The sequence below is a fragment of the Dendrobates tinctorius genome, unplaced genomic scaffold, assembly GCF_039654945.1.
Source record: "Dendrobates tinctorius isolate UK_male_01 unplaced genomic scaffold, ASM3965494v1 ptg000134l, whole genome shotgun sequence".
Taxonomy (NCBI): domain Eukaryota; kingdom Metazoa; phylum Chordata; class Amphibia; order Anura; family Dendrobatidae; genus Dendrobates; species Dendrobates tinctorius.
Genome location: NW_027361802.1, coordinates 10,854,452 through 10,879,300, shown reverse-complemented (window position 1 = coordinate 10,879,300; position 24,849 = coordinate 10,854,452). Strand labels below are relative to the sequence as shown.

At 41.5% G+C, this 24,849-nt stretch overlaps 1 protein-coding gene across 4 annotated transcripts in view; it reads right to left on the bottom strand.

Annotated features, from left to right (window-relative positions):
• The window catches only part of SMC5 (structural maintenance of chromosomes 5), a 344,009-nt gene that overhangs the window by 165,721 nt on the left and 153,439 nt on the right, over positions 1 to 24,849 (bottom strand). For all 4 annotated transcript variants that reach the window (XM_073543725.1, XM_073543726.1, XM_073543723.1 and 1 more), the window contains one exon: positions 7,974 to 8,068. In XM_073543725.1, the coding sequence (XP_073399826.1) occupies positions 7,974 to 8,068 (95 nt within the window). The remainder of the gene's footprint in view (positions 1 to 7,973; positions 8,069 to 24,849) is intronic.

Below are 24,849 nucleotides of genomic sequence, written 5' to 3'. Positions count from 1 at the left end.
ACATATGCAGTACAGGAATAATTACACACTCAATCTGTGAATCAATCTCTTGCACACTACGGTAACTTTGGTTTTGTGAAATGCATTTTTTCCCATCGATCAAGCAATACTGTTAGTTTCATGTGAGTGCTGCAACCTATTAATGTCCACTGAATGGCTGGGAGAAAAAATATTAATGGACCAAGAGGACAGTAGATTTTGTATTATTACAGGGAACCTGTAGTGTAAAAACAATATTAATATTATGGGGTTAATCACATCATGATAATGTGGGGTGCCGGCAATGAGAGCCCTGCTGCTGGGCAGAAATTAACTTTATTCCTCAAACAAAGATCGGCTTTCAGTCATCGCACTGTGTATAGAGAGTGGTGACTGTAACCATGCCCCTACACTAACTGACATCTGGCCTTAATGATGAGCTGCTGTCAGTCAGTGCCGTGGACACTGTTACATCCACCACTCACTATACACAGAGCGGTGACTGAACCCGCGCTACTGGAAGCCGAATGCAGCCGGGGGGGAATAAACCTCATTTCCTCCTGGACGGTGTCAGAAGATTATTAACCTGCAGATTAACCTCATATCTGTAGGAGAATAGTGATATTTTACATGCTAGGTTCTCTTTAATCGGGGGCACTTAATTTAAAAAGGGTAAATCCAGTAGTGGACACACTCTTCAAATGCCAGTTGTGACCAGCAGCCACTTGTTTCCCCTAAAGCAACACTAATGTAGTAATTTAGTATTAAAAAAAAAATTAAATTAAAAATGGAAGACTACTTTCACAGTGGCTCTCCCGCCTTCCAAAAAGTAAGCCATGAGCTAAGTTGTCAAGATTTTAGGATTTGAATGTGTAAAACAAGCCTTGCCTCTCCAGACTTAAATTACATTATTATCAGCATCCTTCATACTAGATGCAGGCCACTTTCTTCAGACTATCAGGAATTTGTCACGATCCATTTTTGGATCTGTGTCAGTTTGGGCTGCTCACATTTAAACTTTTTTCCTTTCTGGCCATCGGGGGTTAATGAGTCCCCCCCCCCCCGGTGGCCGCTGGTGTTACTACAACTTTAGTCAGTCTGCTGGTGGGTTTCCCCCCCGGTGGCCACTGGTGTAGTTGCATGGCTGGTCTGTTTGCCATGCAGGTGGTGACCCCTCCCACTTTCCTTTAACCCTAGCATGAGTATTGGGGGCCTTTTAGGCCCCCATGCTTACTTTTTTGCTTTATCTGCAAAATTACTTAAGTTAGAATTTTGAAACTCCAGGTAATCCTCAAGTATGTCATTGTTGGTAATATCCAGTTGTTCATATAATTTTTTTCAAAATCATTTCGGTGTAACAATGCTTTTTTGGTGAAAACCACATCTGTACGGATTGGGGGCCTTTTAGGCCCCCTTGTATTTTTTATCATGTTCTCAGTAGTGTTTGTGTCTCAAGTTACTTTATTTGTACTCAGTAATGCTGGTGGAGGGGTCAGGGTGTGGATAATGCCATATGAGGATGTCATGTAATTTTTGGAGGGAGAGATAAGGCCATGACATCATTTCAGGTCCTTCTGAACACAGTAATGAGCTGTGTAGAGAGTAACAAATTTTTTTCTCGTTACGTAATTTAGCGATCGGGCTAATTCTTCTTTTATATTGATAGATCAGGTGATTCTGAACACACTGACACCAACATATCTATATTTGATTTTTGCATGGTTTTATTTTGAATTGGGAAAAAGAGGGGTGATTTGAACTTTTATATTTAATTTTTTTTATATTTTTAAACTTTTATTTTACTTTTTTCATGGGAGACTAAAAGCTGCAGTACTTTGATCGCTTCTGATACACACAGGTGATGATGATCAGATCACCTGTGTGTAGCAGAAATGCTGACGTGCTATTAGCGCCATCCACGGGGTGGTGCTCATAGCAATCTGGCAATGACAACCATAGAGGTCTGCTGCAGGTCATGCCGACCCATCGGTGACTCTCGATCATGGTGACAGGGTCACAGATGGGTGGGATAAGCAACGCGCTTCTGGTAAGTGCGAGTTAAATGCCGCGGTCAGAGATTAACAGCGGCATTTAACTAGTTAACAGCCGCAAGTGGATAGTGATTCCACCAGCGACTGTTGCGGGCACATCAGCTGTACAGATCAGCTGTCGTGTGCCCGGAAAGGTGTAAGCTCAGCACTGGAGCCAGCTCTAAACAGGGAGAGTCTGGCATGGGCGTACTATTATGCCCTATGTCGGAAAGGGGTTAACACTGCAGTCATCAAGAGCAATGAGGGTCTCCTAACAACGGATCTTACTCCAAACCCCCTGACTACCAGCACCCACCCTAAATCCAATCAGAATAGCCTTCCCTGTTACCAATAACAAAGGATAGCTAAAATAGTGATAAGTGATGCACTCTTACCAACTACATTAGATGGCTAAAAAGAATTCTCAGATAAATACTACCCATATTTCCTAGAATGTGAGAAACGGATCGCCACAACTAGGATTCCATTGCCCGCACAGAAGACTCATATAGAACACATCCCGTTCGCACATACATACCACCCCATGATGCCTAAAATTTCCACAAACATATGTTAGCATTGGCATTAATTAAACTACCTAATAATAGTAGCATTCCAAACTCTGGTATATATATATATATATATATATATATATATATATATATATATTAAAAAAAAAAAAACACATGTAATATTAGGCATCATTTAGTTCCGGCCAACATAGGCAGCCTCAAACAAACACAATGATTTTTGGGTACTAGAAGAAATGGCACATTCCCATTCCTTGGCTGTGCAGTGGGTTCTAACATCAATTCAAGTGCTATACATGCCCAAACAGGGAAATCTTATCCGTTTAAATGATATTACATGCGAGATCAAATCTCATGGGATATGTAATTTAGTGTTCTTGCGGATTTTACGTGAGCTAAACTACCCAACACGTAAGAGATAGAATTGCAAGCCACAAATCGACCCATCAGATATGGCAAAACATGGCTACCACTATCTCACCATTTCTCTGTTGCTAAACATTCAGCGTCCCACCAGCACTTGTATCTTCCACCTAACACGCACACAAGTGACGCGATCCAGAGATACCTTACAAGTGATGCGCTTCTGGTCCAGCATTCACAACCACCACAATGGTTCTATAACTATTCCCTATGCTCATAAGCACGTTATCTCCTGCATTAGCGCTTGCCCTTTCTATCCTTCATCACACGCTGGGCACAGGTTATTTACAGTATATGGGCGATGCACATAGGTGTTGTTATGCCTCTGTTTAATGCTGTTGTCTTACAATCATGGTCAATGAAATCATTATGTTTACTACCTTGCCATTTTTATGCCTCCCACCATGTCTTTCGCAAGGGGGACTTGTTAGGGAGTCACAAAAGCACTGATCTTTAGGAAGGCAAAGTTTGACCAACTTAGAGATGCCCTTAATCTGGTTGACTGGGACAATGTCCTTAGAAATAAGAATACAGATAATTTTAAGAACATCCTAAATAGACACTGTAAGCGGTTTATACCTTGTGGGAATTAAAGGACAAGAAATAGGAAAAACCAAATGTGGCTAAACAAAGAAGTAAGAGGGGCAATTAACAGTAAAAAGAAAGCATTTAAACTACTAAAGCAGGATGGCACCGTTGAAGCTTTAAAAAACTATAGAGAGAAAAAAAACTTCATCTAAAAAACTAATTAAAGCCACAAAAAAGAAAACAGACAAGCACATTGCTAAGGAGAGTAAAACTAATCCAAAACTGTTCAACTATATCGATACTAAAAGAATAAGTGAAAGTGTAGGCCCTTTAAAAAATTATGAGGAAAGAAAGATTGTAGATGACAAGGAAAAAGCTAATATATTAAACACCTTTTCCACGGTATTCAAGGAGGAAAATGAAATTCTAGGTGAAATGCCGAGACAAAGAAAACCCTATATTAAGGGTCACTAATCTAACCCAAGAAGAGGTGCGAAACAGTCTAAGGCTATGTGCCCACGTTGCGTGTTAAAACGCACACTGAAAACCGGACTCCTTCCCAGAAATCGTGCAGTTTTTTCCGCGCGATTTTACCGCGATTCTGTTCGCGATTTTGCCGCGATTTTCTCAAGCACTTTCCAAGCGATCTGAAGCATCACTTGGAAAGTGATTGACAGGTTGGTCACATTCGTCAAACATAGTGTTTGACAAGTGTGAGCAGCTTTTTACTATTGAGGCCGACTATGCGACATCAATAGTAAAAGATAAAATGTTAAAAATGATAAAAAAAATAAAAAAATCGGGGTATATTTACCTTCCGGCGTCCCGCGCTGCCATCCCGGGCCTCAGCGTTCCCAGCGATGCCTTGCGAGACCTGTGATGACATTGGTCTCGCGTTACTAGAGTCACGCGAGACTAAGTCATCACAGGTCCTTGCCGCAAGGCATTACTGGGAACGCTGAGGCCGGGAATGCAGAGCGGGATGTCGGAAGGTAAATATACCCCGATTTTTTATTCTTTTTTTTACAGGGGTATGGTACCCAGGGCCTGGAGGACAGTCTCCTCTCCTCCACACCGTGGGTACCAACCGCACATGAGACGCGGGAAGTAAGCGATTCTCATGCATTCCTATGGGTGCGGAATCGCGGCAATTCTTTGCGATTCCGCACAAAAGAATGATCATGCTGCGATTTTTTCCGCAATGCGATTCCGCTGCGGAAAAAAGCGCAGCATTAGCACAGCATGTGCTGAATGCCATAGGAATGCATGGGGGGGGTTCTGTACACGATTTTTAAACGTTTTTGCAGCGTTTTCGCGCCGAAAATCGCTGCAAAAACGCTTAAAAATCGCATCGTGGGCACACAGCCTAAATAAGATTAAAATAGATAAATCTCTGGGTCCAGATGGCATAGAGAACTAAGTAATGTAAAAGAGTAACCATTATTTCTTTTATTTAGGTAGGGACTCTATAGCGACGGGGTCTGTTCCACAGGACTGGCGCATAGCAAATGTGGTACCAATATTCAAAAAGGGCTCTAAAAGTGAACCTGGAAATTATAGGCCAGTAAGTCTAACCTCTATTGTTGGTAAATATTTGAAGGGTTTCTGGGGGATGTTATTCTGGATTATCTCAATGAGAATAACTGTTTAACTCCATATCAGCATGGGTTTATGAGGAATCGCTCCTGTCAAACCAATCTAATCAGTTTTTATGAAGAGGTAAGCTATAGTCTGGACCAAGGTGAGTCACTGGGCGCGGTATATCTTGATTTTTCCAAAGCGTTTGATGCTGTGCCACACAAAAGGGTTGGTACACAAAATGAGAATGCTGGGTCTGGGGGAAAATGTGTGTAAATGGGTAAGTATCTGGCTTAGTGATAGAAAGCAGAGAGTGGTTATAAATGGTATATCCTCTAACTGGGTCGCTGTGACCAGTGGGGTACCGCAAGGGTCGGTGGTGTTGGGACCTATTCTCTTCAACATATTTATTAACGATCTGGTAGAAGGTTTACACAGTAAAATATCGATATTTGCAGATGATACAAAACTATGTAAAGCAGTCATTACAAGAGAAGATAGTATTCTGCTACAGGTGGATCAGGATAAGTTGGAAACTTGGGCCGAAAGGTGGCAGATGGGGTTTAACAATGATAAATGTAAGGTTATACACATGGGTAGAAGGAATCAATATCACCATTACATACTGAACGGGAAACCACTGGGTAAATCTGACATGGAGAAGGACTTGGGGATCCTAGTTAATGATAACCTTACATGGAGCAGCCAGTGCCAGGCAGCAGCTGCCAAGGAAAACAGGATCATGGGGTGCATTAAAAGAGGTCGGAATACAAATGATGAGAGCATTATACTGCCTCAGAGGATCAGTTTATACCAAGGAATGTGACGGTCACAAGGAGGCATTCTCTGCGTCTGGAGAGAAAGTTTTTCCACCAACATAGTAGAGGATTCTTTACTGTTAGGGCAGTGAGAATCTGGAATTCCTTGACAGAGGTGGTGGTTATGGTGAACTCAGTCGAGGGGTTCAAGAGAGGCCTGGATGTCTTCCTGGAGAGTAAAAATATTGTATCTTACAGTTATTAGGTTCTTTAGAAGGACGTAGATCTGGGGATTTATTCAGACAAAATATAGGATGAACTGGATAGACGGTGACAGGACAATTGTGTACGGACTATTGTGTACAGACAATTGTGTACAGGCCAATTGTGTACAATGACAATTGTGTACAAGGCAATTGTGTACAAGGCGATTGCCCTGTACACAATTGTCCTTGTACACAATTGTCCTTGGACACAATTGGCCTGTACACAATTTTCTGTACACAATTGTCCGTACACAATTATCTTGTACACAATTGTCATGGAACCGGATAGACATATGTCTTTTTTAGGCCTTGCTAACTATGTTACTATGTATTGTGCTCTATAGCATTATGCATTGCTCCCATACAATAGGACCACTGCTATTCTTCAGTAACTTCTTCTGCTAATTACCAAATGAATCATTACTGCTGAGTCTTTAATTCAAATCTAAGGGGTTACTTTAATTATGATAATTCTAGAGATTTAATTGTTCTATTTCCTTGTACTACCTCTTGCTCTACTGGATTTCTGTAATGTCACGTGTGACTGGATACACCGCCTCCAGCAGGGCAAATTTCTATAACACCCGTGAACCTGGATACACCGCCTCCAGCAGGGAGAATTTAAACAGAGTTAAGGGAAACACCGGGGAAACTGTTACAATGGAGGGCCCTGCAATAGGGAATGAGGACGTGGAGACCTCCTACACTCCCCTGAGCCAGTGTCCCTACACTCCTGACAATCCCTAGGCAGGTTCCGCACATGGCGACGAGCTGGATACCTCAAATCCCTAGCTCGCTCTGCACCTATCCCTTTCTAGTGAACTGGACGGTGCAGAAACTAATCCCACCACTGCACTAATACAAACACAAGGAAAGTCACAAACAGGGAAAAACACAACTTAGCTTTGCTCTGTTGCTATTGCTCCCAGCAACAGAGTACGACACCAAAGTTCAGCTTCAACCCCTGAAGCTCGACACCTGAATTCAGCTTCCGCCTGAAGAAATTACACCAGAGCTCCCCTGAGCTGCAAGGAACTCCTCTCTGTCGTTCCTTCCTTCACCAGACTTGGTTGGAAATGAGCAATACCACCAACAGTGAGTGAGACCACCTGCTACTCCTTTATAGATAGGAGCCAGGGTATCACACCTGCTTCATTATCACATGCAATAACACTAGCGGCCACCAGGGGCAACTGAACCAAAGTTACCAGAGTGCAATGACCCTAACGGCAACCGAGGGCAAAACTAGAACTAAAACAACCACAGTGTAATGACCCTAACGGCCACCGGGGGCAAAACTAACTTTAAGCCAACAGCTTAAAGAAAAAAAAAAAGGTTACTTGTGCAAAATCTGTCATAATCCAACCTGGATCATGACAATTTATTTTGTTAATACATGCATTATTGTGCACTGTATATATTGTACAGCACAATTATTTATGGAAGGTCTCCTCCTCTTCTCACCTTGTATCCTTTTTTTTTTTTTTATAAAAAACTATGTGAGAGACCCAGGAAGGATCAAACGACTCCTGAGGTCACTCCATGTCTTTATATTTTGTACCATATATTTTTGTGCTTACTTCACAATAAGTAACTTGCAAAATCTTAGAGAGGGCAGTGGATTATTCCAATTACTTAATTACTGTCAGCAGCACCATCGTCTGTGTAAACGGGTGATGTGCTGCCAATACCAAGGTATACTATGGGCACAGAACAATCCTGTCACTGATTGTTCCGTTGGTACAAATTGTGGTTGGATAGTCTAAGTATGCCATTAAACGACCACCAATCGGCTTGAACATAGTTTAATGGCTGTGATCGTGCAGAAAAAAACAGCATTAAAGTTATATAAATAGCAAAAATAAACCCCAGGTAACTTACTGTAATTCATAGATTGGCTTTTGTGGGTTATTATTTGCAACGGACTCCTGAGGCGAGCAAACTGCATTAACTCTTAATCTCTGGTTGTCACGTACCTGAATGTAGTTAAATAACATGAAAGAAAAAAAACTATTTAGACTGTCAATCTTAGTGTTGTGAGCAAAAACAAAGAATAACAATTGAAAACACACACATACATACATTATATATATATATACATTCCTATGGAATTGCGCACCTGTTGTGCTAATGCTACGCTTTTTTTCCGCGGCAAAAAAATGCAGCAGGCTCATTATTTTTGCGGAATCGTCGCGATTCCACACACATAGGAATGCATGAGATCCGCTTACTTTCCGCATGTGGCTATGCCCACCATGCGCAAAGTGAGCGGCTCATGTGCAGATGGTACCCAGGGTCTGGAGGAGAGGAGACTGTCCTCCAGGCTCTGGGTACCATATCCCTGTAAAAAAACAAAACAAAACAAAAAAAAAAAAAAAAAAAAAAAAATCGGGTTATATTCACCTTCCAGTGTCCCGCACAGCCTTACCGATGCTCCAGCCAACTCCTGTTCCCAGTAATGCCTTGCGGCAAGGACCTGTGATGACGTAGCAGTCTCGCGAGACCGCAACGTCAAAGGTCTAAGTCGCAAGGCATAGCTGGGAATGGGAGCATCGCTGAGGCCTGGGGACGCTGCACGGGATGCCGGAAGGTGAGTTTATCACGATTTTTTATTTTTTTTCTATTGAAGCTGCATATGCAGCCTCAATAGTAAAAAGTTGGTCACAGTTGTCAAACACTATGTTTGACGAGTGTGACCAACCTGTCAATCACATTCCAAGCAATGCTTCAAATCGCTTGGAATGCGCTTGAATTCCGCACACGAAAATCGTGTGAAAAACGCTTGTTTTCGCGGGAAAAACGCATGCGAATTCCATGCGTTTTTCCCGCGGCGGGAGTTGAGGAAATGCTGCGGAAATTTCCGCAGCATCTCTGCAACGTGGGTACATAGTCTAAATGAATAGATTTTGCAATAACTTCCACAACTGGATGTGTTTAAATCTATATTCCTGTGCTGAGCTAATCTTATACATTTGCTCCTGCTGTGTAAAGGCTGTGTCTGACCGTACAGGGACATGATCTGATCATACCACAGCTCCTGGGCAGGGGAGAAGGCAAAAGAGAATACAGACATTACAGCAGGGGATCACAGGGGATTCCTTCCCTGTCTGTTTAAAAACACTGTTTTACATCAAAGAAAGAATCAGCTGTGATCCCGTGCTGTAATATCTGTACAGTTTTTCCCCTCCCCTGCCCAGGAGCTGTGGTATGATCAGACACAGCCATTACACAGTACACAGCAGACACACATTTCTAAGAATATCTCAGCACAGGAACATTTTATTAAACACATCAAATTGTGGAAATTATTATTCCAAGACCTATTGATTAAAATTAGCTTTTTGTGGGAAAGCAAGTTGAAGATGAAATTCAACCCTAAAGGGCCTACAGTTAAAGATGACACATTTCCTTTGTATTTTAGGCAAACAAATGTATAATATACACACAATTTCATCTTTTACATTTAAAAAAATTACAAAAAGTAAAATGAGTCGATGCTAAAGTTTGGGCATTCTGCATGGTTAGTAACCAGAACCATAATGATCAAAAAGGGTGTTAGTAGGTACTAACCATGGTACACATACTACCCAAGCCCATTCTCTCACTCAAAGGGAGGGCAACACTTCATAACACACAGAACCATAATGATCATGCAGCAGATTTGCAACATAAAGATCAAGAAGTGTTTATAAACAAAATAAAATTAAAAATACTTCTACTTTATTTAAAAAAATTGTTTGAATCAAGAATTTGTTGAAATTTTATGAAATCCATTCTTCCGTCTACCCTTGAAATGTTCCCCGTTCCATTTTTCTGCAGCACAACCCCAAATCATGATTGATCCACCCCCATGGTTAATGGTTGAAGAGATTTTCTTTTCCTGAAAATCTGTGCTCATTTTTTCTCCACACAAAACTTTAATCATCATGGCTAAATAGTTCTATTTTAACCTCATCGGTCCACAGAATGTGTGTACTAAATGCATCAGGCTTGTTTAGATGTTATTTTGCATACTTCTAATTCTGAATTTTATGGTGAGGACACAGGAGAGGTTTTCTTCTGATGACTGACTTCTCCATGAAGGTGGTAATTGTGCAGCTGTCTGTGAACAGTAGAACATTGTAGAACAACTCAAGTCTGTTAAATCTTCCTGAAGGTCTTTTGCAGTCAAACTAGGGTTCTGACTTGCCTCTCTAGCAATTTTGATTGGTCTTGCAGAGCTTATCTTGGCCTCTACTGTTAATTTCCATTTCTTAATTACATTTCGAATTGAGGAAAGGTCAAATTTAAAATTTGTTTCTGTCTTCTTATAGCCTTAGCCTGCATTGTGGGCCTCCACCATTTTTATTTTCAGAGTGCTAGGCAGCTGCTTAGAACCACCCATGGCTGCTGTTTTTTGGCACAAGTTTAGAGGAGGTTGGGTTTTTATTAATCTGGGAAATTTGCATCACCTGGCCTTTTTTAACGATAATAGCGAACAATCCATAACCCTAACAGGCTGGTTAAGGTCAGAAATATTGGTCAAAGTTATCTGAGCACACAAACCTTCAAGGTTTCCCAAACTTTTGCATCAACCCATTTTCCTTTTTGGCTAAAATACAAATGAAATGCGTCATGTTTAACGTTAGGCCTTTTAGAGATCATTTCATCTTCATCTTGCTTAAATATTCACAATAACAGTCATTTTGACCAGGGGTGCCCAAACTTTTACATGCCACTGTATGTATATAGACAGATACATATTCATATCTATACATATATTTACATACACAGTTTAGAATAAAGGAGTACACCCACATTGAAAAACAAGATTTTAATTAATATTTCACTGAACACAAGAACAGTTTTAAAAATTATCAAATATTGACATTTTTGTCAGGGCTGTGGAGTCGGAGTTAGTTTTGGTTGGAGTCGGAGTCGGTAGAAATGTACCGACTCCGACTCCAGCTTTAAAAAAAATGTATTAATATTTCATAATTGAACTTTCATATGAATTTTATAAATGTTACTCAAATATATATGTTCTATCAAACTATGAACAACAGTGATAAGCAGTTCTGCTGGAGATAGAGACATTTCTTACTTCTTGTGTGTCACTGTTCTCCACTGCCCTTATCTAATCTTATACTTGGTTAACCTCATGCTGCCCCAACCCCCCTACTTACAATGTATGAAACTGAAAGTGAAAATGTGTTGCAAATTCTTAGTAGTAAAGCTCCTCCTCTAGACTAGATCATACTAGGTGTGCATCTTCCAAGCATCTCACAGCTGCCTGCTACTCAGAAGAGGAAGACTGTAAGAAGTATTATCCTTTCAACAAACTTTGCATCAGTTAACTGTGAGTACATGAGGAATAATAACAGTATTACTGACCACTATATCAGTTGTACGACCTGGCAATAATTTTGTACAAATGTTTTTAGGAAAAACAATTGTCATTTGGATTGTGAATGCAGAATTAAAAACCTGAGAATGTCAAAGAAGCATCACATTAAATCAGCTGTATTTGAACATTTCACCATCACTCAAGATAGAAAACATTATGTCTGTCAGTGTATGACAAATGATCCAGACGAAAACAAATGCTGTGAAGCCAAGATGAGTGCATATTCAGGCAAAGATAAAAATGCTCCTACCAGAGCTTCTAATCTAAAGAGACATTTACAGCGCTTTCATCCAGAAGTACTGAAAGCAGTGGATGAGAAAGACTGCATCCAAACCAATGAACCAGTGCCCAGCTCTTCCAGCCAAACAAAGGAGCAGAGAACTTTGCAGCCATCAGTTGCAAGATATTTTGTCAGTGACAAAGTTACTGTGACAATGACAGTAGATACATTTAAAAAACAGATCATAGAGCTTGTTGTAAAGGATAGTGTGCCTATTTCATTATTTTCATGACCAGCTTTTATGTGTCTGAATGGGGAAATGGCCCGCAAGCTTGGTGTTTCTCTGGAGAGAGAGAGTATTAGAAAATTAGTATTCGAAGAAGCTTTTAAACAAAAGGAAGAACTTAAAAAAAGTCTCAAGGGACGCTTTCTGTTTCTTAAAATGGATGCCTGCACACGTCACAGAGTGAACTATTTTGCCATCAATGTCCGATTTGTTTGTGACAAAAATGAAATAGTTACCAAGACATTGGCAGTAAAAGACACCAAAGCTCATCACACCAGTGAGTTTCTCCAGGTCTTGGTGGAAAAGGTTCTGTAAGACTATGAACTTAAAAAAGAGCAAGTTCTTTCTGTCGTAACTGACAATGCTTCAAATATAAGTACTATTAAGCTAAAGAATGAGAGTAATGATGGTGACCAGCAGCTAGAAGAACATTCTGGGTCCACAGACACAGAAATGTTTGAAATAGAGGAACACAGTATTGTAACTGAGGAGCAAACTGAAGTTGCTTCAGATGAACAGCAACATGATAGTTTAGATGATCTTGTTGAAACTGTGTCAATATGTTCTTTCATTCATCACATGCGCTGTGTTGTGCATACGCTACAGCTGGCTATAAGAGACAGTCTGCAAGAAGGACATGCTGCTGCACTGATTGGCAAGGTGAGAAAATTGGCTACTGTTGCCAGAACCCCTAAAGTTGACTCAATTTTGAAGAGACGTGCTGGAAAAGGGGCAATTATTGATCAAGCCACACGATGGGGCAGTACTTACTTAATGATTCAGTGCTTGGTTGAACTGAAAACCTTTCTTGTAGACATGGCTAACCCTCAACTGACGCTAAATGAAAGTCAGTGGAATCAGGTGACTGAACTGGAAAAATTGCTAGAGCACCCATTTACAGTGACTAAAAAATTACAAGCAGAGGACTTAACTCCAGGTATTTTCTTAAAGGAGTGGAAGAACCTGATGTTTCGCCTGTCCCAAAGAGGAGGGTTAATTGCAAGTGGCATTGCTACATCAATGAAACGGAGAGAGGAGCTACTATTACAAAATAACATTTTTTTGGCAGCTGTTTATGTAGACCCAATGCATCGGATTCTTCTAGATGATCAACAGCTAAGTAAAGGAAAAGAAGCTCTGTTTGAAATAGCAGTAAGGATGAAAGGGTTGCAGAACAGTCAGGAGGAACAAGAAGAATTTGGTCGTCCTGCCACATCTTCACCCTCATCATCAACTGATGAAGAATTTAATTTCGAAAAATATTTGGATCACAAGGACCGTGCAAAGCGTTCCCGCATAGAAGAAGAGTCATCCCCATCAAGGAACACAGCCAGTACATTTCAGCAGAATTTTTCATGTGCACTAAAAGAAATTGAGAAATTTGACCGTTCATCAAAAATAACAGTGCAACAAGCGATTCCTCTGTATCCTGACATTGTCAGAGATGTTGCCCGAGTGGTTACTGCTTTGCCACCAAAACAAGTTAGTGTAGAGAGGTTGTTCTCTGCTCTCAAAATAATTAGATCAGATTTGAGGGCATCCACGAAGGAGGATCTGACAGAGGCTATACTTTTTCTGAGGACAAATTTATAGATTTTTTCTTATTAACTGCATAAAAGTGTTTATTGCATATTTACTTACAGTTTATAAAAGTTTATAAAAGTTATTTGCTATATTCTAATTGTATTCTAATAAATGTAGTTTTTGCTCTAAGTGGTCTGATTACTTATATGATGGTGAGAAACTGAATAAGCACGATGTTTAATATTTTACAACAGTAAATTTGTTGTTATGAATTGGCCATTTATGAAGGAGTCGGAGCCGGAGTCGGAGCCTGATAAAATCCAGGAGTCGGAGTCGCAACTGTGGCTTACCGACTCCACAGCCCTGATTTTTGTAAACCCATACATTGACACTAAGGTTAATAATAAAACTACTCAAATTAATTGTTTCAAAAAAAATACACCAGACATCAATTTTCTCATGAGGGATCTCCTCCCAGATCTAGATTAAGGCATCAGTCAACTCCTGAACAGTCTGTGGTACAACATGGCGTTGGTGAAAGGAACGAGACACGATGTCCCAGATGTGCTGAATTGGATTTAGGTCTGGGGAATGGGCAGGCCGTCCCATAGCATCAATGCCTTCATCATGCAGGAACTGCTGGCACACTTCAGCCACACAAAGCAAAGTATTGTCATGCATCAGAAGGGACCCAGGGCCCACTGCACCTGCATATGGTCTCACAATGGGTCTGAGGATCTCATTTTGGTAACTAAGGGAAGTCAGGGTACCTCTCGCTAGCACATGGAGGATTGTGTGGTCCCCCGAAGAAATGCCTCCCCACACCATTACTGACCCACTGCCAAACCGGTCATGCTGGAGGATGTTGCAGGCAGCAGAACGTTCTCTACGTTGTCTCCAGACTCTGCCACGTCTGTCACATGTACTAAATGTGAACCTGCTCTTATCCGTCAAGAAAACATATCTTGAGTGAAGTGTCACCTGATGTGCTGCTGATAAAATTTGACCAACGAATACTTTTCTTGAAAACTTTATTTTAGCAGGCTTACAAAGTGAACGCTTTTCAAGGTAGACACAGGACCTCTTCATCAGGACAAAAACCTTGCGACACCTTGTGATAAGTGATCATATTTATACTTATTTATATTTCTTTGAAAAAAAATCAGCCAAACATGATAATATCAGAATTCATCACATTATATATAAAAAAAACAAGAATATAAAGCCATCCTACTTATTTTAAAAGTAGAAACACATCAAGAAATACAAGACAATTTACTGAAAATATCAAGAAATGAAAAATGTGTTCGGAACGCATAGCCATTTATCATGTTACATCATGTCAGTCTTCATCTTTTTTAATTTTGATAAATAAAATTGAATTTTTTACTTCAGGACTCAGCTTGCAGCTCCGCTATCCCAGCATAGCTTGGGCTGCAATACCGATGATCTCCTAAGGCCTCTTTCACACATCAGGTTTTCGCCGTCAGGCGCGATCCGGCACTTTTGACAAAAACCGGATCCGGCGAAATGCAATGCCGGATCCAGTTTCCCCCCATTGACTTGCATTAGCGCCGGATCGTGCCGGATGGCCATGCGTTTCATCCGGTTTTCGCCGGATCCGGCAATGTGTCGCGATCCGGCGTCTGGAAAAAACGGCTACTGTAACGTTTTTTGTGTCCGGCTTTTTCACACAATGAAAGCCTATGAGCGCCGCAATGTGCCGGATCCGGTTTTTTGGGTCTGAGCATGCTCAGTAGCTCTGCCCACAAGACACATATATAAAAGCATGACAGTGGGACCCTCAGCCACACCCAACATGCCACCCAAGACAGCAACCAGGCGCAGGAGAAGGCAGGAGACCACTGCAGCAGCACCATCAGCACCACCACCACCCCAAATGGAGCAGCATGCTGAACAACGGGAGGGGAGTCTAGCAGCAGATGAGAGACGGTAATTATCAAATCCCCCATTCCTCCAAACTAGGGCCATGGAATATCAAGATATTCATTGGCCCTTTGTTTCTCTTTATTCAACAGCCGCCCAAGAGATGCAGCAGCAGCTACAGTGGCAGCACTGGCAGCAGCAGTAATACCACCCACAGGCATGGAGTCTGGCCAGCAGGAAGACAGCACATCATCTTCTGGGAGCCCTCCCTCGCATCGTCAGCGTTTGACAGTAAGTTTTTATTTCCAAAATCCATCATCTCTGTAATATATGTCTATTCATAGAATCAGAGTTGGAAGGGACCTCCTGGGCCATCTGGTCCAACCCCCTGCTCAAAGCAGGATTCGCTAAATCATCCCAGTCAGATGTCTGTCCAGCCTCTGTTTGAAGACTTCCATTGAAGGAGAACTCACCACTTCTCGTGGCAGCCTGTTCCACTCATTGATCACTCAACTGTCAAAAAGTTTTTTCTAATATCTAATCTGTGTCTCCTCCCATTCAGATTCATCCCATTGCTTCTAGTTTTTCCATGTGCAAATGAGAATAAAGTTGATCCTTCTACAATGTGACAGCCCTTTAGATATTTGTAGACAGCTATTAAGTCTCCTCTCAGTCTTCTCTTTTGCAAACTAAACATTCCCAAATCCTGCAACTTTTCCTCATAAGACAGGGTTTGCAGACCGGTCACCATTCTGGTCGCTCTTTTCTGAACTTGCTCCAGTTTGTTGATGTCTTTTTTAAAATGTGGTGCCCAAAACTGTACACAATATTCCAGATGAGGTCTGACCAAAGAGGAGTAGAGGGAAATAATGACTTCACGTGATCTAGACTGTATGCTTCTGTTAATACATCCTAGAATTGCATTTGCCTTTTTTGCTGCTGCATCACACTGTTGACTCATATTCAGTCTGTGATCTATTAATATACCCAAGTCTTTTTCACATGTGCTGTCACTTAGCCCTATTCCTCCCATTCTATATATGCTTTTTTCATTTTTATTGCCCAGATGTAGTACTTTGCATTTCTCCCTGTTAAAAACCATTCTGTTAGTTGCTGCCCACTTCTCCAGTTTATTTATATATTTTTGAATCCTCTCTCTCTCTTCTCTAGTATTAGCTATCCCTCCTAGCTTTGTGTCATCAGCAAATTTAATCAGTTTACCCTCAATTCCTTCATCTAAATCGTTGATAAAGATGTTGAACAATACAGGGCCCAGGACAGAGCCCTGTGGTACCCCACTTGAGACATTCTTCCAACTGGATGTGCAGCCATTTACGACCACTCTTTGGGTCCGATCACTAAGCCAGTTATGAATCCACCTAACAGTTGCCTTGTCCATTCCATACTTAGTCATTTTTTCAATAAGGATTGTATGAGATACTTTGTCAAATGCTTTGCTGAAGTCAAGATATACTATATCTACAGCATTTCCTTGATCCACCCAATCAGTGATACCGTCATAGAAGGAAATTAAGTTAGTCTGACATGACTTTATTATTCATTGCCTTTTATTTCAAAACAGGAATCACAAGCTGAAGAGGAGCTCCCAGAAGAAGAAGGAAGGGGTGGACAGACACCTGGAGTGGGCTCACAATTGGTAAGTTTTTTGCATCAAACGCAGAAACACAACATCACACTACACACAACACATAGAAAACAATGTTCTGCAGACCACACACAGCAAACAAATGCCTACATCCAAACACATAAATTTTTTTCTTTTCTTCTCTAGTCTTCCCAATCTGGTGCTCGGCCAAGAGGTCCTCGCAGTGCCTCCCAGGGTCGTCGGCGACAGCAACGCGGCGGTCACCAGCGTGTAAGTATAATATTTAAGTGAAATTTTGGTACACTTTTTATTTCATGTCTTAAGTGTGGTGACTAATTTTGCTATTTTTCTCTTTTACTTTAACAGCCAGCACAGCGTGCTCCCGACTCAGACGGTGAGGATGGAGGAATTGATGTGGACTACCTCATCGATCTCGTCAGAGAAAGGGAGCCGCTATGGAATATGGCTGACCGCCGCCATGCTGACCTGATCGTTACCCGACGACTCTGGGAGGAAATCTGTTCGCTCCTTGTGGACCGCTGGGAGGACCTCGATGCTCGGGCCCAGATTAAAGAGCGTAAGTATATACAGTACCGGTTGCTTGATGTAAACCAGTGTTTCCCGAACTCCAGTCCTCGTGGTCCCCACGGATCATGTGTTCAGGATTTCTATTTACTATGGAAATCCTGAAAACATGACCCCTGGGGAACATGAGGACTGGAGTTTGGGAAACACTGATGTTGTATACTAACCACTTTGTCCTTTCTCGTTTCAGGGGACAGTATTGTGAAGCGGTGGCGGTCTGTGAGGGATCGTTTCAAGAAGGAGTTCAATAAAGAGATGTGGGCCCCGAGTGGATCTGGAGGACGCAGGAGCAAGTACAAGTACGCACAAGCCCTGTCGTTCCTCCGGGATACAATGGTCACTAGAAGGTAAATATTACACACCACATGTGAAAAAAAATGTTTAGATGTAACAATTTTTTTTCAGCCAGGGCCATGCCATGTCACTATTTTAATTGTTTTTTTTTCTCTTTATTCCACAGCACGGTGAGCAGCACTCGGGAGCCTGCACGATTGGACCCTTCTGAGGCGATCCCTGAGGAGACCGGCACCGAGGGACACTTCGACCGCCCCGGTACATCTGCACCTTCCCAGCCTTCCCACACATTCGACCCATCTGTCCCATCCACCAGCACAGGAGCATCGTGGCCGCCTACATTACATGAAGCTGCTGGTGAGGAGATCGCTTTCCCTTTACCTCACCCTTCTGCCCCTGCCACCTCTAGTACACCTGCGGGTACTGGGCGGCAGCGGCAGAGGGGTCAGGAAAAGACTTATGCGCCAGAGTTCTTGCATCTGAATGCATCTTTCCAGAACTGTCTAAAAGTCTTGTCAGAGCAAATCTCCGCAGGCTTTCAGCAGATCAACTCCAGCATTCTGGAGGTGAAGACACTTCTGCAAACCATGCATTCAGAAGCAAGATCTTCGCCAAACCACACCTTTTTCAGGTCTGTTGTGGAGCGCATGGAAACGCTCTCTCCTACCCAGCAGATGCATGTAATGCATTCATGCCACGGTGCTCTCCAGCACGTTACCTCCCAACCTCCTCCTCCCACCCCAGTAGTTCCTCCACCTGCACCCCCTCCAGCCACTTTCCATCCTCCCCCTCCTATTACATACCAGCCACCTCCCCAGCACCAGCCACCTCCCCAGTACCAGCAACCTCCCCAGTACCAGCAACCTCCCCAGTACCAGCAACCTCCCCAGTACCAGACATCTCCTCACTTCCAGCAACCTGCCCCGTACCAAACTCCTTCCCCATACAACTTGCCATCAATATCATCTGCTCCTACAGTCGCTGCCCAACCCTCCACTCCACCGCCCACCACCTCTTCTGCCTCCCACATGTCCACCCATTCTGTAGCTTTTTCCACACCTTCACCTCTAACTGTTCCTTCCCCACCACGATCCCAGTCCTCTCTCCACACTCCCAGTGTCGAAGTGTCCCACAGCCCCTCCAGCAGTATTTCCACCCCACACTACACAGATTTATAATGTGTTTTTTAATAAAAAATGCCCATTGGGTTTAAAACCTTTATTAAAAAAGTTTTTTGCACATTAAAAACATTTTACAAAAAAAAAAATATTTTAAATAAAAGTTAAATTATCGTTTCACAATGGTTGTCTGTCATTTCTTTCTGCGGCGAACTATGTTTAAAAAAAAGGTTAAATACAGGGTATTTAAAAGGTAAAAAGGTATTCAAAACCAGGTATATAACTGTGGGTAAATTTTAGCTTTTTGCCACAGTTGTGTTTGAAGCAAAGTATTTCACCTAAAAAGTTGTGTTTATTGTTGGTGATTTCATAACAATGTACACAACTTTTGTTAAAAGGTGAAATACTTTGCATAAAACACAACCAGGTACACACCTGTGGCCTAAAGGTAAAAATAGTAAGACCATGACAAGATAGCCAACTTTGGTTGGCAAAGGTATATACTGTTGGTACAGAAGGTACACAAGTTTGGTTAAGGGCACAAATCTTTCACACTCTGTCATCCTGCCAGTGTACTCTGCCTTGAGGTGACAAAGTATAGTGCAAAATTGTCCCTCATTACTGAAACCGTCACAGAACTTCTAGTGGTAATGTCATGGTAATCTTGCAAGGTGGTTTCTTCAGAGGTGTCCTCAATGGAAATGGGTTCCTTGCAGATAACAAAATTGTGGAGTACCACGCAAGCTTTGATCACCTCGTCCACAGTTTCTGTCTTGAGGTTGATCGCAGTCAATAGGACCCGCCATTTGGCTGTCAGAATACCAAAGGTACATTCAACCATTCTTCTTGCTCTTGTGAGGCGGTAATTAAAAATGCGTTTTGTTCTTGACAATCCTCTGCTACCGTACGGTTTCAAAAGGTGTTCTGACAGCTGGAAGGTTTCATCCCCTACACAGACAAATGGCATAGGTGGGCCAGATGTTTGCGGCAGCGGTCTAGGGGGTGGGAACTGGAAGGTGTTTCCATACAGTTTACGGCCCATGGCAGACAGTTTGAAAACTTGATAGTCATTGGAGCGGCCATAGGCCCCAATATCAACAGCAATAAATTTGTATTCCGCGTCAGCGATGGCCATGAGGACAATTGAAAAATATTTCTTGTAATTGAAATATTCCGATCCCGATCCAGCTGGCTTTACAATGCGGATATGTTTCCCGTCCACAGCGCCCAAGCAGTTGGGAAACTGACATATCTGTTGAAACTTTTCTGAAATTTCAATCCACCTCTCTGTTGTGGGCTCTGGTAAAAACTCTTCAGCTAAGGAGTCCCACAGTGCACGGCATGTGTACTTCACTATTCCAGATATGGTGGAAATCCCGAGTCTGTACTGGAAATGCAGTGCCGATAGGGATTCTCCAGTTGCAAGAAATCTGTGGGGAATTAAAAAACGATCAATTAGTTTAAAATCACAGCATTACATACCAAAACTCAGCTATAACACTTGGAGATACAAACTACCACCAACAAGATTGCAGTGAAAGTGTGCTCTGATGCGAGCATATCCAATAAATGTGGCTTACCTTAAAGTCACCATCAGACGCTCTGCGGGTGAAACAGAGAAGCGGCAATAGGTGTCCGCTTTTCTTATGAGGTGTGCATTGCGCTCCACCAAGTAATCAAAATTCTCCATTTTCATCCGAACATATCAAAAAAATGTATCCGGGTTTCGTCTAAGGTCCATGCAGAGTGTAGAATAGACCCCACGCGTCATTCTCTTGGCTGTGATGGGGTGGATCCACAAACGTCGTCTACGATGCCTGATGCGCTGCTGTCTCGCTCTCTCCTTCTCCAGAACAATCACCCTCAAACGATTCGCCTCCGCTGTAAAATCCGCCAAATTCTTCAAAATATTTCCAATCACAACATCCATCTTCGCCAGTAACTTGCTCATCTCTCCAACCTGCACTTTCTCCTCTACAACCTGTCAAAGAAGGCTGTAGGAACACGCTAAATATAGTTTTTCAGTAGCCAATCCCGTTCGGAAGGCCACAAGGGGCGATTTTAAAAACCGGATCCGGCGTAATCCGTTGAAACGGAACAAAAACCGGATGAACCGGATGAGACGGATCCGTATTTGTCTGTCAAGAACAAGACGGATCCGTCACATCCGGTTTTACGAAATATTTGCCGGATCCGGCGCTCCGGCACGACGCCGGATCGCGCCTGACGCCGAAAACCTGATGTGTGAAAGTAGCCTAAGCCTACACTGACAAGTGAGTTGGAGATCACCGGCATCTATCTGTAACTAATAAACAGCCCTTATTTACAACTGCTGACAAGTAGTACTATAATTAATATCATATCATTGCTGCATAACATTAGCCCATGTGGATAACAATGGGAATATAGAAATTAAGATGATGGCCATTTAATATCTAGATACCGGAGCCCTTTAATATCCTTATTAAATTGAAACCCATCATACTATTTTAGGGTCATTAGTTGGGGTATCATTTATAATACAATTCTGAGACCTATCACTAAGGAATTATTGGATCATAGTGGTGCTTATGACATAACAATTTACACACTATGATTCAATGTACATCTTATGATGTATGAATAATTTATTTAAATTTAGTAATTTATATTTATGAAAATGCACAGTTTTGGTACACAAATGAAAAAAAAAATTACTTTTAGACCCATTTTTGTTTATTTCCACAAGGGTAAAAGGAGAAAATGGACCCCAAAACTTGTTGTGCAATTGCACCAGAGTACGCCAATACCCCATATATGGGGGGGGGGGGGAAACTACTGTTTTGGCGCACGGCAAGGCTCAGAAGGGAAGGAGTGACATTTTGGAATGCAGACTTTGATGGAATGGTCTGCGGGTGTCATGTTGTGTTTGGAGAGTCCTCGATGTGCATAAACAGTGAAAAATCCCCCCAAATCCCCCTAAGTGACACTATTTTGGAAACTAGGCCCCTCAAGGAATTTATCTAGATGTGTGGTGAACACTTTGAACCCACAGGTGCTTCACAGAATTTTACAACGTTGATTTGTGATAAAGGAAAAAAAATCCCCACAAAAATGTTGTATTAGCAGCTATTTTTTCATGTTCACAAGTATAGCAGGAGAAAATGGACCACAAAATTTGTTGTGTAAGTTCTTCTGAGTGCACAGATACCCTATGTGTGGCTGAAAACTACTTTGGAGGCACAGTGCAAAGCTCAGAAGGGAAGAAGCGCCATGTTGCAGCTCAGATTTTGCTGGACTGGTTTGAAAGTGCCATGTGACCTCATTTTACAAAAAAAAAATAACTCTCAATGAATTCATATAGGGGTGCAATATTCATATTGACACCACAGGTGCGTCACAGAATTTTATACCATTGGGCAGATTTTACATTTTCACATAGGGAAATGGGTAAAAATGGCACCAAAATTTGTCCTACTATTTCTGCTGAATGTAGAAATGTACCCCATAGAATGTACCCGATATGTGGCTGAACAGTACTGTCTAGCCATACAGCCAGGACTGTGGAGTCAGAGTTGTGGAGTCGGAGTCCGTGCTCATTTTGGTGGAGTCAGTATAAAATGGACCGACTCAGACTCATAAAATATATAATAAATTGGGTACAGTAGTTCAATGCAGAATGTGCTGAATATTTTTTCAAAAGAACTTGGGAAAGTTATGAAATGTCCTATAAATGGCTGTTCTATTCCTGATCTAAGGCTACATTCACACACAGCGTTTTTGCTGCATTTTTTGAGGATACGTTTTTCAGCTGCAAAAGCAGAATAGCTTTTTAAAAAACCGCATCATCTGAAAGGTTTTTGAGCTCATAGATGTTTTCAATAGCAAAAGCAGATTAGAAATCTGCTCTATCCATCCATTTATCCATATCTGTCTATCCATATCTTAAATGTACCAAAAAGAATGAAAGCCGGGTAGCACACAGACTAACAATCCTTTTTTTACACCAGTCAGGTACACCTCATAGCTGCCCAAAAGGACGCCCAGGACAGGCATTGCTCATCTTCAGTAACACATCAATACCAATTGATAGTTCGAATAGATAGACTGCATTCACCACATCTTCTTAAGGTGCAGGCTTTATTTTCAAGTGTAGGGGTGTGCAGTATGAAGCTCTGCAGCAGCTGAGGTGTGCAGTATGAGGTTCTGCGGAACAGTATGAGGTTCTGCCCCCCCTAATTTTGATCCTGGCTACACCCATGGTGTGAATGTAGCCTGAGGATCTAGGCTTTGTCTTAGCTGAGATAAGTCAGCGCTGCACTCCAGCACCAGTGAAGCTCCTACTCTATAGACAAGGGTACAAAGTAAACACACTCAGAAAGAAAGAAGGCCTGCACTCATCTCAGAAGAATTGCTAGAGTGAACAGGATAACAAGATTAAGGTAATTACTTCTTAAAGCATATTTAAACTTTCAATAAACTGTGCATAAATCAATAGTCCAGTATACTGTATGTTCTCTCTGTATGCTTGAAGGATGTTTGTTTTTTCTTTGCGCTCATATACTTTTGGGAAGCTAGCTTTTATACAATATACATACAATATACAGGGAAAATACAGCAACAGGATTGATGAGGACTTATATGAGGACTTGTATAGGTATAGAAGCCAAAACATTAAGTTATTAGCTCTGTTATCAGTTTCTTTGTTCCTGGAGTATGATACACAACAAACTTGCTCCCTCCCGCCTCCCTCTCTTCATAGACTGTGAAGTATTTAGTGAGCTGTACCCTAAGAAAAGCCTTGGAAATTCACAGTAAAGCTATCTAATAACATATTTTACAAACTTTATATTTGTCATCTGTACTATTGATTTCTGTAAAGTCTGTTTTATTTCTAAAATTATACAGTGGGGAAAGTATGTATTTGATACACTGTCAAATCCCACCTACAAAGAATGGAGAGGTCTGAAATTTTTAATCATAGGTACACTTCAACTGACAGAAACAGAATCTACAGGAAATGTCTGACCTCTGTAATTGCAAGCAAAGGTTTATGTACCAAATATTAAGTTCTGTTTTTCTATTGTATCAAATACATATTTTATGCAATAAAATGCATATTCTTTATATCATACAATGTGATTTTCTGGAATTTTTTTAGTCTGTCTCTCACAGGTAAAGTGTACAATTGCAGAACTCTCCATTCTTTGTAGGTGGGAAAACTTGCAAAATTGTTAGTGTATCAAATTCTTATTTTCCCCATTGTTCATGGTTCCCTGTTCTTGCTGGAATTATAATATATATTATTTTATAGGACAAAAATATTTTGAGAGTGAAATTATTTGATTACAAAATGTCCAAGACGCTCCCCATGAAGTCAGCTGTATTTGAGCATTTCACGGTGACTCAAGATGAAAAATATTTTGTGTGTTTGTTGTATGACAAGTGACCCAGAGGAAAACAAATGCTGTGATGCCAAAATCAGTGCATACTCAGGCAGTGATAAAAATGCTCCCACAAGAGCTTCCAATCTAAAAAGACATTTACAACGCTTCCACCCAGAAGTTTTCAAAGCTGTGACTGAGAAAGAAAACAGCAGCACCAATAAACCCGTGCCCAACACTTCCTGCCAGGCAAAGGAGGAGGAAAGAGCATCTCAAACATCATTAACAAGATATTTTGTAAGTGACAAAGTTACTGTAAAAATGACAGCAGATATGTCTAAAAGACAGCTCATACAGCTTGTTGTAAAGGAAGGTGTACCATTATCATTATTTGCACAACCAGCTTTTACAGCTCTTAATGAGAAATAGCCCGCAAACTTGGTGTTTCTCTGGAAAGAGAAAGTATTAGAAAATTAGTGACTGAAAAA